General features: G+C 33.5%; 3 protein-coding genes across 11 annotated transcripts; 1 reads left to right on the top strand and 2 right to left on the bottom strand.

The window, feature by feature from the left end:
- Positions 1 to 3475, bottom strand: LOC108863452 (guanine nucleotide-binding protein alpha-1 subunit). 6 transcript variants are annotated; one of them, XM_018637886.2, is made up of 14 exons: positions 3225 to 3475; positions 2628 to 2781; positions 2458 to 2530; positions 2280 to 2317; positions 2125 to 2214; positions 1970 to 2047; positions 1782 to 1889; positions 1599 to 1700; positions 1432 to 1487; positions 1020 to 1154; positions 847 to 940; positions 714 to 773; positions 540 to 619; positions 1 to 463 (listed from the first exon to the last, which is right to left on the bottom strand). In XM_018637886.2, the coding sequence occupies exons 2-14, from the start codon at positions 2685 to 2687 to the stop codon at positions 286 to 288; spliced, it is 1152 nt and encodes a 383-aa protein (XP_018493388.1). In that variant the 5' UTR covers positions 2688 to 2781; positions 3225 to 3475; the 3' UTR covers positions 1 to 285. The 6 variants fall into 6 exon arrangements, with proteins under 6 accessions (XP_018493388.1, XP_056842140.1, XP_018493387.1 ...); XM_056986160.1 differs by having other exon boundaries at positions 3197 to 3475; XM_018637885.2 differs by having other exon boundaries at positions 2628 to 2826; positions 3225 to 3474.
- A 4479-nt stretch (positions 3476 to 7954) lies between these two features.
- Positions 7955 to 11300, top strand: LOC108862278 (polyadenylate-binding protein-interacting protein 7-like). 3 transcript variants are annotated; one of them, XM_057010932.1, is made up of 7 exons: positions 7955 to 8135; positions 8215 to 8288; positions 8651 to 9479; positions 9659 to 10076; positions 10160 to 10230; positions 10453 to 10577; positions 10693 to 11300. In XM_057010932.1, exons 3-7 carry the CDS (start codon positions 8724 to 8726, stop codon positions 10985 to 10987), a joined length of 1665 nt encoding a protein of 554 aa, XP_056866912.1. In that variant the 5' UTR covers positions 7955 to 8135; positions 8215 to 8288; positions 8651 to 8723; the 3' UTR covers positions 10988 to 11300. The 3 variants fall into 3 exon arrangements, with proteins under 3 accessions (XP_056866912.1, XP_056866910.1, XP_056866911.1); XM_057010930.1 differs by lacking the exon at positions 8215 to 8288 and having other exon boundaries at positions 7955 to 8169; XM_057010931.1 differs by lacking the exon at positions 8215 to 8288.
- A 604-nt stretch (positions 11301 to 11904) lies between these two features.
- On the bottom strand, positions 11905 to 16043 carry LOC108862423 (3beta-hydroxysteroid-dehydrogenase/decarboxylase). 2 transcript variants are annotated; one of them, XM_018636547.2, is made up of 12 exons: positions 15709 to 16043; positions 15539 to 15628; positions 15326 to 15459; positions 15078 to 15248; positions 14803 to 14928; positions 14280 to 14359; positions 13531 to 13729; positions 13300 to 13405; positions 12848 to 13022; positions 12438 to 12594; positions 12250 to 12316; positions 11905 to 12145 (listed from the first exon to the last, which is right to left on the bottom strand). In XM_018636547.2, the coding sequence occupies exons 1-12, from the start codon at positions 15950 to 15952 to the stop codon at positions 12000 to 12002; spliced, it is 1695 nt and encodes a 564-aa protein (XP_018492049.1). In that variant the 5' UTR covers positions 15953 to 16043; the 3' UTR covers positions 11905 to 11999. The 2 variants fall into 2 exon arrangements, with proteins under 2 accessions (XP_018492049.1, XP_018492048.1); XM_018636546.2 differs by having other exon boundaries at positions 11905 to 12169.
- Between the last annotated feature and the right edge of the window lie 1431 nt (positions 16044 to 17474).

Consider the following 17474-nt stretch of genomic DNA (forward strand, 5'->3'; position numbering starts at 1 on the left):
TGGACTGAACCTGTGCATCGAACTTTGAATAACAAAAGTCAAAAACAATGAGAATAAAAACACATGTAGCCGAAGACATCGAACTTTGAATAACATGTATTTCTCTAGAGTTCAGACAGAACAATTAGGGTCATTCAGTTTCTTAAAAATACATGTTTTTTTTTTTGAAAAACACAAAATAGGTAATTTACTTGAGTATAATAGTGATAAATAAGTAAATCATAGAAGACCAGCTTCCAATAGGATAGGTAATTTACTTGAGTATAATAGTGATAAATAAGTAAATCATAGAAGACCAGCTTCCAATAGGTTTCTCCTTCTTAGAGTCTCATCTACAAGCTTGAACGTTTTCTTCACAAGCTTCTGATCCAAAGCCGTGGTCCTGTAGATCTTAAATACCCTGTCCACTCGATCCGGCGCAGTGTTCTGGTAATATAATTCCTCAAATTTCTTCTTCACAAACCTTTCATTGTGTCGAAAATCACAAGTTCAGAGATTACAAGAGTATGTAACTTGACTAATATGAAAACAAAGCTTACTCGTATGCATGCTCGATCTCTTGTTTCCCACTAGAAACTGGTTGGTAATCTCTGAACCACTCGCAAACATTCAACGGAACCTATAAACATCGAATGAAAAAAAAAAAAGCATTTGTTAAAAGAAACCAAAAGTCTTGCTTGCACAAATGAGAATATTCTTCAGCTCTTACTTACATCAAGAACCTTCTTCTCAAATATGTCAAACTTGTTGAGGAATAGCATGATTGATGTTTTCTGCATAAGAGAACAAAAGCCTTTTCGCTGCAAGCCTCTTCAAGACGATAAAGATAAAAAAAGGGTCACAAACCTCGAAACAGGGCTGTTTCAAGACCCAGTCGAACAGTTCTTTGGTCTCCATCATCCTGTTTTTCTGCTCGTCCTCAAATAGTGTTTGGTCGTACCTATGACCCAAAAAAAAACCTCTGTTAGGCAACACAAACATACAGAAATTTTAAATTGATAATGAAAAGGAGAGCTTACTCGCTGATGGCAGCACAGAATATAACAGCAGTTACACCTTCGAACAGATGAATCCATTTCCTTCTCTCATTTCTCTGTCCACCCACGTCAAACAATCGGTACACTTCACCACTTTTCTTATTTTCTCCCACGGGGCTGCATTAATAAATCAAGCTTTAGTTTGATACTGGTATAAAATGTTAACCATAGGAACCAAAACTGCTAAACACTTTTATTCAGTTTACCAAAGAAAGAAGTACACATCACAGCTACAAAACAGCCTAGGCTAATCAATCATAATGCTTGTGAACCCGGAGTTAAAAAACTTAGGTCTTATCAGAAGATTTATCATCAACTTTTAAGCAACGCATGAACAGCAGAATAGAAACGCCAATCAAACATGCAAAAGAGTTAATACTAAAGTAGTTGGCACCTGAACTGTATTTCCACGACACCAGTTGTGCGAACTCTAGCATACAGAACATCCTCCTGAAACACCAACATACATATACCAAAAAAGAAGCTACTATTTGTTAATAACTTGATCCTCGGGAGGATGATCCGAATCCTAATTTATTTACAATGATACAAATCAGATACCTTGGTTGGAATATAGTTCACATCTGATAGTCTCTTCAAGTTCTCCATCAGATATTTCGTACAATCGGGAACTTGAAGCTCATTACCACGGGAACACGTTTCCTAACAAAAATCAAAATCAAACTAACATCAGAAACTAACTAGGCTTGCAGAGGGTGAAAGAAAACGTGGAAACACACACACCTGGATTGCAGGATCATTCCATAGAGTTTCTATTCCCTGGGCGAGGTCATTGGTGAGACGCGGATAGTCTAACCTAGCACCAATTTCAGAAAGTTTCTCCCCAATGGCCTGATAATAGCGCCATAATAATAATAAGGTGACTGACTAGCATATAATCTAACCAAAAAGAAAAGAAACAGCTGAGCTACCATATTTTCAGAGGATAAGGTATATTTTGCAGGATCAGTTTCATTTTGAGCAAACTCCTTAGTTCCGTCATGCAATAACTGTTCAACGAAGATACCAGAGAATTAATTAAGCAAACAAATTGTCCTCTGTCTTTTCACAAGTAATTTTAACATACTTTTATAGTCTGATAGACATTGGCATGGATGACCGGAACATAGCTCTTTAGTTCTCCTTCATCGAATCCAGTTTGGAAGAGAAGTTTTATCTGCAAACAAAAATGGTTCAGGTAACTAGTACACTAGAGAAACAATTTTCGTTTGTGTCACTTGCCTGCTTAAAAATAGTAGACTTTCCAGATTCTCCAGCACCTTTACAAAGATCGAGGAAAATTCAGAAAGAGAGCGGAAGGATAAATGACAAGGACATTAAGATCTACAAAAAGCTAATTGACTAATAAAATAAAAGAACAGAATAGTTTGAGACATAACAAAGAAGGGTATATATATACCAAGTAGTAGAAGCTTCCGAATATGTTTTTCAGCCTTTGCTTCTTGTTCTATCCTTCTTTCTATTTCAGCAGCCTGTAGATTATTAAAAAAGAATACAAGGTTTTTTAACTCTTTTTGTTGATGATTGACTAAGTATATGCTCTAATCTAAGTATATATATGGATTGAACCTGTGCATTCTCGTCAGTGTCTTCTGTATGATGTCGACTTCTGCTGCAGAGTAAGCCCATGATTTTATTCTCTTCTCTTTCTTTTTTTTTTTTATAATCCCACCACAGAGAGCGTGAAAGTCGACAAGTATCAATCCCCCTCCAACCTCACAAGCTAAAAGATATTATTAGACTTCTTCATAGCTGTGACAGTGCTTACCTACTAAAAATGAAAATGCTTATGAATCCCTTTTGATCACCATTCAATCATTGGAAAAAAAAAGCCCCAAAGAATCAATTTATTGGACTACAGATCTTAAAAGAAAAACAACAATAGAGAGATCAATTTAACTTGAATCTACAGAACCTAACCGATATCTTCAGGAAAAAAAAAGTTAAAGAAGTTAGAATGGTCAAACTCAATATCAGAAGCTAAGATTCCATCACTGCCCAAAAGGAAATTAAAGCAGCAACTGATTGATCTACCAAAAAAACCCTAATCCTGAAAGACGCTCCCAAATCGAAAACAACACATACGGGAGGGACAAGATCTAAGTTAATAAAAAAAAGAAACAAAGCTTGAAGAATACCCAGAAGAGCAAAAGTGAAATTAAAAACCTGAAGAAAACAAAAAAAACAAGAGCTGAGGAACAGGAAACAAAATCTGAGAAGAGAGCAGAGAGTAGTTGTGCTTCTCCTGTTGTTGTTCTTTTAGCCTTCTTTTAACGTTCCTCTCTCCTTTTGGATAGTATTTGTAATTGTTGTATTACACACTCATATCTCGATGCGTATTGCTTAAAAATGCAAATAACCAAATTTAATTTGAATTTTCTTTTCTTTTTTTTTTTTAAGAAAAGAGGTCAAAGCAAGGAAAATGTTAAGCAAAGACAGACGAAACTGCGCCGAAAGGTCTTATTTTGGTCAATGTCGAAAAGATGTGTCTCGTCCAGATAAGAAGCGTTCGCTACGGAGGGAGGAGCCTTTTTCTTTCTTTTTTCTTTTTTTTTTAATTTTATATTACTTAATCAAAAAAATAATGAATATTTATTTTTATTTCTCTGTCATCCCAGAAAATATATTAAAACAAAATCAGTTCTTACACATCTAAACTGATAGAGAACATATTCCTTCCAAAACCACAAGTCAAGAAAACAACATAAAACACATAAACTTAAGAATCAGGAATCAGAAAATAAAACACTAACAACTTCTGGAACAAATACAGAATCCTCAGAGAAGTGAAACAAATCAATATGAAAAGACGGATCTCCATTCAAGCAGCCGATGAAGAAGAACATGTTTGATAATCTACTACTTAAGAACCCAACACAATTAAGCTAAAACTCCACAGTTTCTTACCAGATAATCCAGAGAAACCCGTCGATTGTACACCAAGGAACATCATAACAACACAACACTGAAACTTCACCAAGAACAATTCAACAATAAACCCAAAAGACAGATGAGGATAGCTTACCGATAATAAAAACCCGATAAGAGTGATACAACTTCGAGTTCAGATAGAAGAAAACATAGAGCACAGACCGGAGACCAAAACAGAAACCTCTAAGAAGCCACTCCCTTGCTGCCTCAAAACCAGTGACATCCATAAGTTAATTAGAATCTGAAAGACAACCCCAAGATTGAACACAAGCCAACACTTATGTAGCCCTTCGACTAAGAAACCAGTGGACAAAGAAGAGAAGGCCGAACACTCAGAACCACCGTTGACCCGTCATAGAAACCGCTTCACCAAATTCAATGAAAGAATTACACACCGTATATACAAGAAGAGAAACAAGGTGGGGCCGCTCCCAATGGTGGTGACAAGCATCGACACAAGAGCAGCTGAAGCGTTGTCGTCGATGGATACTTTGTCGCTAAGGTTGTAGAGAGACTCGTTCTCTTTTTAGCTATGATAATGGGCATTTATAAATGAGAGAATACGGGTCTGATTGGTAACAGCCGTAGCTTCAAAATTATTGATGTAGAATAAAATCGGTAAACTTTTTGATGTAACTTTAAATTTTGTTACTGTAAAATTTTATGAAAGCACTAAAAAATTGCTTTGGATATTTGGCTCTGCAAATTACTTCTACAGCTGTAGGTTATTTCAAAAGCTATGGTTTAAAAAAATAAATTAAAGCTTGATTGCTATGATTTTAGTGCTTTAGAAATAAATGGGGATGTAGAGAGCACCCACAGCCACTATCAATCACACCATACATTACAAAAAGTCGTTGTTTTAGCTATGATTCCTGCTTCAGAAGTGGAAGCGGAATCAAAAGCGTCCAGAATCGCTATGATTCATGATTGAGTCGTGATTCTAGAAAAATTGAATATGGAAACTCACGGAAAACTTTGGTTTCGATCGGGGCCAACTCAATACATTTTGGGCTTTTGGGCAGAATTTGTTTTTGAAACTACAACTACTATTATTACTTTTTAAAATGTTATTTTGAAGAAAGCAAAACAATTTCAAATTCTTACTAAACTAACTAGTATTTTTTATTTCTTCTAACATATTTTGATAAAGTATATATATTTAAATATAATATTATATATAAAAGAAAGTGCAGTTTTGAAGTAGGCTCCGGGGCGGTCGCATTTTCCGCCCCTATGATAAGCCAACACTGATTCCAATTTAGAAGCGCATGACTGAATGAATTTGATTCGTTCAAAAAAATAAAGCCCTTGACAAATGATCGCATTCATTAATTACTGAAATGCATATAGTTTAGTGTGATAGAAAAACACTCCCTCTATTTTATAAGTTCAACTAGACACTTTTCATATATATTAATAAAATAATTAAAATGTATTGAATTTTTTATTAGTTACATTTATTAAATAAATAATATTTTAGATAAATAAATTTATGTATTTTGCAGTTAAGATTAAGCTGAAAGTAAGTATAAATTATGTTGGAATTCTAAAACGATATTGTTTGTGTAACAAGAAAAATAGTAAAATGACACTTAAAAAAAACAGAAGTAATTTCCAAGGTGATTATCGATGGAGAAGAAGCAATTAAAGCTTTATAAGTTATATGTGTTCTTAAATTATGATTTTTATTTGAAATTTGGTTTTAATCAACATTAAAGGAAAAAATAAATATGGATATTTATTATATTAAAATAAAGTCACTATATTTATATGTATATTGACAAGTCATAGTATAACCATTTATTAATTACTTAATATGCCTTATTTGATTATCTACATTAATCAATAAAATATATAACATTTTTTTAAAATAAAAATAATCAATAAAGATATTAATAATAAATCAATTTTAATTATAAATTTGAATATTATTTTTAGTTATTAAAAAATCTGCTCAGAACAAATCTAACAAAATCCTACTAAAACTTTTAAATATTTTCTAAAATAATCCATTAATTATTCGTAATATAATATTATTATAAATTAATGTTAATTAAAATTTCATTATAAGTAAAACTAAAAAATCTATGCAACTTTTATAAATTTAAAATTACAGTCTATTATATACTAAAATAGAAATATTATATGAATTAAATCTATGTTATTAAAATAGAGTCCTATTCTTGTCTACTTTAATCTATGTTATTACTTAATTTGACTTATTTAATTATTTACACTAATCAATAAAAAATTAAGAATTTTATAAAATATAATATATAAGGATATTAATAATAAATAAATTTTATTTTAATTTTTAGTTATAACAAAATATGCTGAGGAAAAATCTAACAAAATCCTAATAATTTTTTAAAATATTTTTATATAATAATACAATTATGATTTCATAATAACTAATATAATATTTACTATAAATCAATGTTAATTGAATTTGATTATAGGACAATAATTAAAATTCTATGCTATTTTATAAATTTGAAAAGCATAGTCTATATTATATTAAAATATAAGTACCAAACTTATAAAAATAAAAATAAATAAATAATAAAGAGCAAACATAATTTTCGTATGTTTGGTATAATATTTCTAAAGCAAAGTAAAAAAACATAAATAATATTACGTAAATAACAGTATGTAGAACATCTATAAATATCATGTTTTTAATATTAAACTCTTTTAAAATTATAATGAATAAAAAGTGATTATCAATTAGGTATAGTTTTAATAATTATCATTAATTAATTATACATATTATTATTTGAAAACATAACAAATAAACAAAATAAACCTAAAATTATGGAGAAATAAGAGTTAATAATTATCATTAATTAAATATTCATATTATTATTTGAAAACATAACAAATAAACAAAATAATCTAAAATCATGGAGAAGATGATACATAAACAACATTAACTAAATATACATATTATTATTTGAAAACATAACAAAGTAAACAAAATAACATAAAATTATGGAGAAAAAGACACATGAGAGTTAATAATTATCATTAATTAAATATTTATATTATTATTTGAAAACATAACAAATAAACAAAACAATATAAAATTATGGAAAAATGACGTATAAGCAAATTTATTTCTCAAATAATAATATAAATTTTTATCAAATCGGTTAGTCTCTAGATATTAGGTGAAAACAATAATCATATAAATTATAATTATTATCTTGCTACTTGACAATTTTAAACTATTTGGATAAAATCACGTAAATATTTGCAATACAGAATATAATAAATTTAGAAAACCTACAATCATGAAAGTATTTAAATTTTATTTAGAAAAACTATATCTACATTTTTAGTCACCTAGCTTGTTAAAATAGGAACATTGATTTAAACTAATCCAATAATATAAAATTAATGAGAGTGTTTTTAAAATGCAGTAACTTTACCTCAAACAAAGGTAAAGCTGATTATTGCAAAGAAACCAAACTAATCCACATGTATAAACATAAATTTAATATATATATATATATATGCAGTTTTAACTAAACTAAAATTTTCTACACAAATAATCTGGCGAATCGAGTATATAACTCAATCTAACAATTAACATTATGTAAACTATATATGATGATTTCGTTTACCTTAATATTATATCACACAATAGTTTTATTTGAATACATTTATAACAACGACTAACATTACATATTTATATATTAAATTTCATTTGGTCTAATGCTAGGGATCACAAAATATTTATCAATATAACTGGATTGAACAAATAGATTTGTTACTTCTATTATGAACTAATAAACAGATTGATAATTTTATTAATAAAAATAATTTTGAACTTTTAAAATACGAATCGAAATATAATTATAATCAAATGAAATGGTATTGCTGTAAATATTTTCAAACAAAAAAATAATAGATTTCACAAATAAAAATCTTATATACTTTAATAGTAGAGATCAGACTAAAACAAGATTAGAAGGGGAAAAAGAGAAGGTCAAAATCGAGAGGGGCGTGTCTCTTATACGATAATCTTGTGGTGGTCTGTGGTGTGACATCTTGAGCCAAACACACACGAGTATAGAGAGATTAGAGGAGAAGAAGAAGAAGAAGACGACGACGACGCTTACCCAAAGCTCGAATCCCTAGGTGTTACTTTAAAAGCACAAAACGCCTTTGCAAAGTTATCTCTCTCTCTCTCTCTCACACACACTATTTTTCTCCGCAGCCTTTTAACTTTCCTGAATCTCTCGTGTTTTCTCTCTTCTTCCATGGATCCTTTCCTCTTTTTCTTCCGCAAAGGTTCCCCCGATTTTTTTCACTTATCGATTCCCGATTTTCTTCCCCTTTCTTGATTTTCATTTTTCTTTTAAAAATTTTACTAACAGATTCAGTTATATTGTAGTAAAGTCTCAGATTTGAAGCTAATTAATTGTGTTTGTCTCCTTCGAGTACACTGAGATTTAATTTTAGAAACACTCAGATTTATTTATTTATATATTTATTTATTTTTGCATTAATTCATAAATAAAAGGGTCCATATGTTAAAACTGCAGTTTATTGGCTTATGAACTGAAAGTGTTTTTCTTTTCTTTTTCCTGATTTTGTTTCTGTTTCTTTTCTGGGTAACATACGAGTAGTGATAAAATGTTATTCTTTTGCAGGTTTTGGCTAAAAAGAAAAGCAGTTATTGTTGTCCCCCAAGACCAATCTATCTCTCTGATTCTTGTTGACGATATGAACTTAAGCAAGAAAGCAACGACCCCGTCAAGTGATTCAAAGCTAAGTTCTAGTCTCAAGCCAACAACTTTGAACCCTCATGCTGCTGAGTTTGTTCCCTTTACTCTACGCTCCCCCCGACCTACTGCTACTACTACTACTACTACAAGCAACTTGGATGTTACGACACCAAGACTTTTAGCTTCCTCCAGCTCTTTCCTGGACCGGTCTGAGTCATCTGTGTCACATCATTCAGATGATGAAGCACGCCAGTTCTGGAGTCACCAACTTCCTGATGATTTAACTCCAGACTTCAAGCTGATGACCACTCAAGATGACAATTCCTATGCTTCTGGGAGTTTGTCACTAGCTAGCTTGTCCTTGTATGAACCTGAAAACTTTCCTCGTGCTAGTGGAGTTGGAGGAGGAGGAGGAGGAGGAGGGTTTGCGTTCTCTGACCAACCTGGCTTAGCTCCACATAATGGGCATAACCTGTCGGACAAGAGCAGATATTCCCCCATCTCTTCTTCGTTCGGGGAAGATCAGAGTTTCAGTCCAAAGCCCTGGGATAAGCAGATTATGAATGAGAGGGAGAGAAACCCTTTTGGCCGGTTCATGATTCCCGAGAATCCAAATGTAGGGGAAATGGAGGTGAACCCTGTGGAGTTTCTTGCTTCTCAGTTCCCTGGATTTGCTGCTGAAAGTCTTGCAGAAGTTTATTTTGCTAATGGGTGTGATTTGCAGTTGACAGTTGAGATGCTTACTCAGCTTGAGGTATTCTCCTCCGCACCTTACCTTTCTTTTTTTGATTGTTACCTGCCTTGTGTCTAGGCTAGATAACTCTGCCTTTTCTCTCAGAACATTGGTCATTTGTTTTGCTACTTTGTGTATGTTTCTATGTTTTGTTTCATTTGAGTGAATTGGTTATTTAAACTTGCATGTTTCTACTGCAGCTACAAGTGGATAATGGTTTGAATCAGAACATGAGGCCTAAGATTCCTGCTCCTGCTCCTAATCTAACTCCCATGGATTTTCCTGCCCTTAGCATCTCAAATAGGCCTACTGCACAGTTTGGTGGGGATGATATGCAACAAACAGGAAATCATTACCAATCTGCTGGAAAGGATAATATGTTTTTCTTCAAGTCAGTTCCTCAGCCTGGTTCAGTCGATTATGTTTCTGCCGTCAAGAAGTTAGCATCCCAAGACACTACTGGGTTGTGGAAATACGAAGGAAACGATTCAGGAGACTCATCTATTGGCTCAAGCAGAAATTATCATCCTGGGAGGAGTATATATTCTGATAAGCTGCTCACTCAATCCCCAAACCGACCTGCTCCTGTCGCCTGGCTGGAGACCGGGGACGCAGTTGGTACATCTCCCCCTTTTCAACCACCGTTATATACATATGTTATCTGATTCCATGTAAATTGCATTTTTGGGGGGGATGAACAGGTAATATGTATTCTGACTTGCGCGAGGAAGCACGTGACCATGCGCGTCTGCGGAATGTATACTTTGAACAGGTATAAAATACTTTGGCCTCTAGCTGAAAGGGTTCTATTTGATCTCTCTTTTGCTCTCATACTTGTCAGTAGTGAATAAAAGTGTCTTTATCTGCAATTTTAGTTGATAGTTTCAGCTGTTTTTTTTCACCGGGTTGAATAATTAAATGCCTATCTTATTTAACTTGTCACGGTTCTGTATTAATCAATATTTGATGCTGCTTTGCTTGTGGTTGAGCCTAGGCACGGCAAGCATACCTTGTGGGGAATAAGGCCTTAGCTAAAGATCTAAGCGCCAAGGGACAGATGCATAACATGCAGATGAAGGCTGCCCATGGGAAAGCTCAAGAAGCCATTTACCGTCAGAGGTTTTGACTTTCTTTAATCTCAAAACAGAACAGAAGAGTCTCTCTGCTTTACCATTAACGAGAATAATAACCAACTGTTGTGTTTCTCTTATCTCTCTTGTTATGAGCAACGCAGGAACCCGGTGGGTCAAGGGAACAGTAGAGGGAGCGAAAGAATGATAGACTTGCACGGGTTACATGTTAGTGAAGCACTCGACGTGTTGAAGCACGAACTGAGCGTGTTGAGGAGCACAGCTCGAGCAACACAAGAGAGGCTTCAGGTTTACATATGCGTTGGGACTGGTCACCACACAAGGGGTTCCCGCACAATGGCTAGACTCCCAGTTGCTGTACAGCGCTACCTACTCGAAGAAGAAGGCCTTGACTTCTCCGAGACTCAGTCTGGTCTCCTTAGAGTCATCTTATACTGACCAGGTACTCTTATATAGGAACCAGCGATACACAACCAGAAAGGAAAACGAAAAAAGAAAAAAAAAACGACCACGCTATTCATTTTGTTGTATCTGTTCTGTACATGGGAAGGCAAGAAGAAGGAAGGCTTATATGCCGAAATGTTTTAGGTTTGTTAAGAAGAAAATACTTTTTGTAGCATTAGAGGATCAACCAGACCTCTTTATCTGTTTTTTTGTGGGGCTTTATCTGATGTTTTGTTGATTCTCTATGCTTTTACAGTTTTACTGTTATATACACTCCTTTCTTCAAGAAATGCTTATATTTGTAGTCTCTGATAGATTCAGTGTCCATCATGATTTAAGTCTTTGATTTCATGAACTCAAAAGGTAATAGAAAATCTGTATTCAAAACAAGCATTTTCATGCTCAAAAGCTCTAATCATGAGCTCATCATATACATTAATGTTGTTCTCTCACGCTTAAGCAAAATTTGAAACGTTTCCTGCTTCCTAGTAACTCTAGTTCTTGGGAAAATCATGTACCCATCATCCGATGCCTCTTTTGTTGCAATAGAGTCTTGTACAGTTTACATTGTAGTTTTACAAACTCTAATGTAAATTTGGCTAAGAATTTAAGTCCCCCTTATGCGAATAAAGGTGACTGGGTACTGATCTTGGACTACTCCAAAGGGGTTGTGTCTGGGGTCCACTCATTGACCATTAGGGACCTCAGATATGCCAATAACAATGCCTAGCCCCAAGCCCCTTGAATTTTGAGAACATTGTATTCTATCGATGAATTGAACATCAAACTTCGATGAGACCCCAGGAATTGACCTGACAAGATGATAATAACGCGCTCTGTTGTTTTGCCGACATTCAGAGCAGACCAATGAAATAACCCATAACGAAATTAGTGATGGGTAAAAGAGCGTGGGAGCAACAAATGCATGAAATAAATTTTCAAACCGGAGTTAAAGTTGTTGAAAACAAAAGAATAGTACAAATTCTTGGCACAGAAAAAAGGATTCTTAGTCATATTTCTTGCTTCCAAACAGTTTCTCACACACCTCGTTTTTCCGCTTGCATGCGAGTGATTTAAAACCCAACATTACAGAGTCGATCTCTTGCTCTTTCTTTTCGTACACGAGAAAAGCAATGAAGGCAATGGGAAGTCCTGTCGAACAGAACAACAACAACACTAGATATTGTTGAAGTAACATTAATTTTTCACAAAACCATAATGCTGGCATGTCGTAGAATTAGACTGAGATGAGTTACCTATAACAAATATGCTATGAAGAGATACGGCTCCAGCAAAACTCATTATTAACAAAACGAAGACAACCTACGAAATTCGAAGCATTTACAAACAAGGATGAGTTTCTCAACCCAATTTAGTTGGGATCGAGATAATCTAAGACCAAAAAGTTGCCAGAGATTAACTAGTTCAAGGAAAAGAAAATTACCTTGAGAAAGAAGCTCCAATCATTCCCCTGGCAAAGAGATTTTAGAGCTTTAACAGTTGTGTTCCATGAGGTTACCATTGACAATGAGAGGTGATGTGACGTGTCTTTCGATAGGTGAAACTTGGATGCAGGAATCTTTTCAATTGTATAGCCAAATCTGCAAATAAAGCACATACATATATATTATATATTCAGTTGTTAATAATCTGAGCAGGCATCAATTTCTTAGATGTTCCAGAATGCTTTGTCATGAAACTTTCTGCTCCACTGAGACATGAACATGATGATGCATTCAAACTGAAACTATTATCATGAAAATGAACATGATGGGCTAACAAAGAACTGGATCAAGGCAGTTCATATTGCATATAATGAAAATATATCAAACGTAGGCATTACAAGGATCTTACATTTTTTCTGGTAGAATGCCATGGAGGAACAAAAATACAGATGATACAAGTAGAGCCTTCGAAAGAGCAGTTATGATGGTAGATCCAGTTGCAACGAAGTTATAATAGATACTAAAAAGAATGAGTACGGCAGTGAGAGTCTGCTTTAAATCCTTCCAAAGCAGTGTATCAGCAACTGCAGGATCATCTCAGCAAATCAGCATTCTCAATATGTAACGTGATAAACGAATCAAGGTCGGGGTATCTGAAATACATCCTAAGCCTTTTTCGGAATAATATGGTTTCTAGCAACTTAACAAAATAATTACGAGGAAAGTCGTGCAGACATTGATATTATCCCACAGATTTCAAATAATTTGATGCATTTCAAAAATAAAAGACCGTGTTGTCTTATAATGTGATAGACAATTTGATGAGAGGACATGCATGCTAATTGATATATATGTCCATACCCTTTCCACCTCCAAGGATCCTAGACGCCTTGGATAGGCTCTCTCTTTTGGATTGACTTCCAGCTGTAAGATGAGAAAATGAATCTATAGTCCTCCGTATACCTTCCTGCAAGATCATCGAGTCATACATTATATATTATGATATATAACCATACGCTGCATCCAGACCTAGTAGCAATAGAATAGAGATGAAACAAATACACCTCTCTTGCATATCAAATATTGTATAACCTGAAGTGGTACAACAGGAGCATAGCCTAGCCGATCCTTTGCTTTTGTGCAATCAAAAGTTCTGCTGCACGAGAGCAGCCTAACTCTTGAAGGCGTTAGTTGTGGTACTTTCATCCCATATGGTCCCAACAATTTATATATTAGTTCAACCACATATGCAATCGGCATCATGACAAACGCAGGGATTTTTATGCTTGGCCTGCAAGATATAATAATAAGTTCCGAAGGGCAGTACAAGATATGGTTTGGTTCAGTGTATTCCTTCTACATAAGAATGGCCTACATTTTATTCTAATAATGCCTGAAAACTATATCCCAAAGAAGATGGTTTACAGTGAAACAATATCCGAAAAAATATCAGGCACAAAAATGTAAACATAAATTCATTGAATATATCCAGTAATTTTAGTTTTGTTATTCTCTTGTACAACTAATAACTGTCTCTATATCAGATATCAGAAAAATATCCAAAATCAAACTAAAGACGCGGGACAATGTTTTCTTAACTCCTGCCGAAATAGCATATCTTCTGTAAAATATGCCGTTTGATAATCACATCTACCCCAATCCTCTTCATTTCACAAGTTACCCACAAAGAAAACTTTAAAGGAAAAAAAACGGTCGAGCTCAACTAAACAACCAATGTAAAAACATTAAAAAAAATGAAACCGGGATTTGTCTTTCCTCTCCATCGTGCAGGAAGGATCTGACTAGATACGAACCCAAATAAAATAAACAAAATACAGTACCTCTCATAGCCAAGTCCTTCAAGAAGCTGCGACATAAATTCCCAAAATTTAATTGGTTCCATGTTGGTAATGAAATATGCCTGTAAATCCATTACATGTCAGGTCAGCCCACAACTAGGATTGTCCTACAACATCATAAATTAAAAAACTATATGACTACACACCTTAATTAATCAAAAATTCATAAAATTTAACTATAATTCGAATACGGCAGATAAAATGTTGATTATATTCTCTGAAGAAATGTCTAAACAACTAAACCCGTTTCTCAACTAAACATAACAGTAATGAGGGAGCAAAAAAAATCAAACGAAAAAAAAAACGGCAGGGCTTTTTTAGTTCACATAATATTAGAGTGAAAACAACTTCTGATGCGGATGCATTAGGGATGCCTAAATAGCTACACAAGAATGCTTCCCTATTCAGTTTTTTCTTTACCAAAATACAACTCTTATTCTAGACACATAGAGCTAGAAAACTAATAAGATCACATAATTAAAGAGTTGCAACTAAAAAAAAATACCTGCCCTGAAGCTTTTGTAGAAACATCTCCTCCTGAAGCTAGAGCACGCTCAGCACAAACATGGGCATGAGCAACATTTTCAACGTAAGTGAAATCGTAGAGATTATTCCCGTCACCTATGATAAACTGGACATTAAAGCAGCCACATAAGACAAACTTTGTGAAAAGTTTTAAGTTCAAAGAAGAAATTCATTTTAGAGAGAGAACTGATCTCTCAACCAACAGTACACCAATTCCAAGAGAGAAAAATCCAATACATATGAAAATAAAGCAACCTTAGATTTTCCAGCGCGAGCAGCAGCAACAAGTGAGGGAACCAACAATCTATCACCGGGACCAAAAATGCTGCTGGGACGTATGCAGCAAGTGAGTAGTCCATTAGTGCCATTCGCATCCATGATCAACGCTTCTCCTTCAGCTTTAGTTGTTGAATAAGAATCGTTGTGCTGAAAGGAAGAAAGGATATATATTAAAGCAACCAAAACAAAGGCATAAAAACAAGGTCATGTAATAATAATAATACCTTGGATGGGTAAGGCAAGGATTCACTACCATTCAAAATACCATGAACACCATCAAAGACGACGCTAGGAGAGCTCGTGTAGATAAGCCTTTTAACTCCACCATTGACACAAGCATCAATTACATTCTTCGTTCCTGATTAGATTCCAAAATTTTGCATAAACCATAGACGACAAGTAATAAAAAAAAAAGCAGTTAGATTCTATAAAAGTACCTTGAACATTAACCGAGTAATGAAGCTGGTGATTATTGATAGACGAATCCGGAGCTGCCATGTGGAAGACCACCTCCGCTCCCTGAAAAGCTGTTTCCAAATGATCCATCCATCAACCGATCAGATTCAAAAAAAAACAATGGTGACAAATAGTTTTAGGGGAAGATCACCTTTGACGACTTGAGATTTATCGCGGAGATCAGCTGATACGTATTGAACACGGCCGGATCTCATTGCTTCGCCGAGGACTCCGCTCTGTTCCTGGGGATCGAGCTGAATCGCCGGGGCCAAATCGGCGATTCGGACAAGGAACATCTCGTAGCGTACAAGCATTTCGACGAGATGTCTAGCCGCGAATCCTCTGCCACCGGTGACGACGCACCATCGCTCCGCCTCTGAAGATTCCGGCGTCATTGTCTTTTATATTTATTTGAAAGTGAGAGTGATGAGAATAATAAAACTCTTTTAAGGCAGGCAAGGGGGCAGGTTGATTTTGTAAGTTCAGGCGCTGCTTTCGTCTGTGATGCGCCCCCACACCTTTCTCTTTTTACTTTTGTTTTTCTTTACTACAAATTAAATTAAATATAGTGTGTACTCCCTCCGTTCCTGAAAGTAAGATTTTTTAGAGTTTTTACGTTTATTAAGAATATAATAAATATTTACATTGTAGTTTACTATTTATCTTTTTATACGCTTTCCAATAACCATCCACCAATAAAATTTAATCAGTTCAAATATTCACAATTAATGTTCCTCAAAAATATACAAAATACCTTAAAAATATAGAAAATCTATCTTTATGGAACAAGAATAAAACCCATAAAATTCTACATTTAGGAACGGAGGGAGTAGTTTTTTTAAGTTTTTAGATGAGTAGTTTACAGAAGGATTTACAGTTGATTAAAAACCAAACAAAAACAAAAGGATTTACAATACTAACACAGGGCTTGGCATGGTTTCGGTTCGGGTTCTTTTGGATTTTTGGGTTCATGTTGAATTCCGTTAAGATATTATAAATTTTTTGGTCGAATTCGGTTTATCTTTAGTTACTTGTTTAAAATCGGTTGAATTCAAAATAGTTTCGATTTCGGTTATTAATCGGATTATTGATTCCAAAAATATTAATTTTTACTAGATTATATTTAATTAGGTAGATAACTGTCGCGGATATAAATAGACTTTTGAAAATTTAAATATAGTATCATATTTTGTATCAAAATATATAAGATATTTTATATTTATTTTAATAAAAATACCTATGTATATTGCCATGAAATCTTACCACCTTGTTTCAATATAATTTTTTTTTACAATCTTAAACTTGTATAAATGATATTGCATCTTTGATATGAATTTTTCTATTTGTAATTTCTTCAAATACATTAATACACACACACACACACACACACACACATATATATATATATATATTATTTTCATTATATCAAATGTGTAATTTTCTTAAAAATGATATAAGATGATTCTTTTTTAATGTTCAAAGATGCAAAATGTTTAAATGAATATTTTCCTTTTAAAAAATTATTAATTTTTGAATTGGAATTTTCGCATTTACCTTTTATTACAAAATTTATCTTTTTGGTCTTGGATGTGTTTGGCAACAAATTTATTATAAAATTCAGAATATAACTTTTGGTCCTCGCATTATTTTGCTTGTTTAGTATTTGCTATAATTTGGTTTTTAGTTTTATTTTTATTTTAAAACCAAATTATATAAATAAAAGTAGAATATCACCGACCAATCAAATTAAAATAATCAATCAAATATTTTATGAACTAGCATAAATAGAAATTATCAATGTGAATTTTCTTTTAATATATAATAAGATTTTAATGTTTTATATATAAATATAATATTTATATAAGAATTAAAACATATTATATGTTTTTATAAATTGGTTTCAAATTTTAGTTTATA

This window comes from Raphanus sativus, chromosome 5 (genome assembly GCF_000801105.2).
Source record: "Raphanus sativus cultivar WK10039 chromosome 5, ASM80110v3, whole genome shotgun sequence".
Taxonomy (NCBI): domain Eukaryota; kingdom Viridiplantae; phylum Streptophyta; class Magnoliopsida; order Brassicales; family Brassicaceae; genus Raphanus; species Raphanus sativus.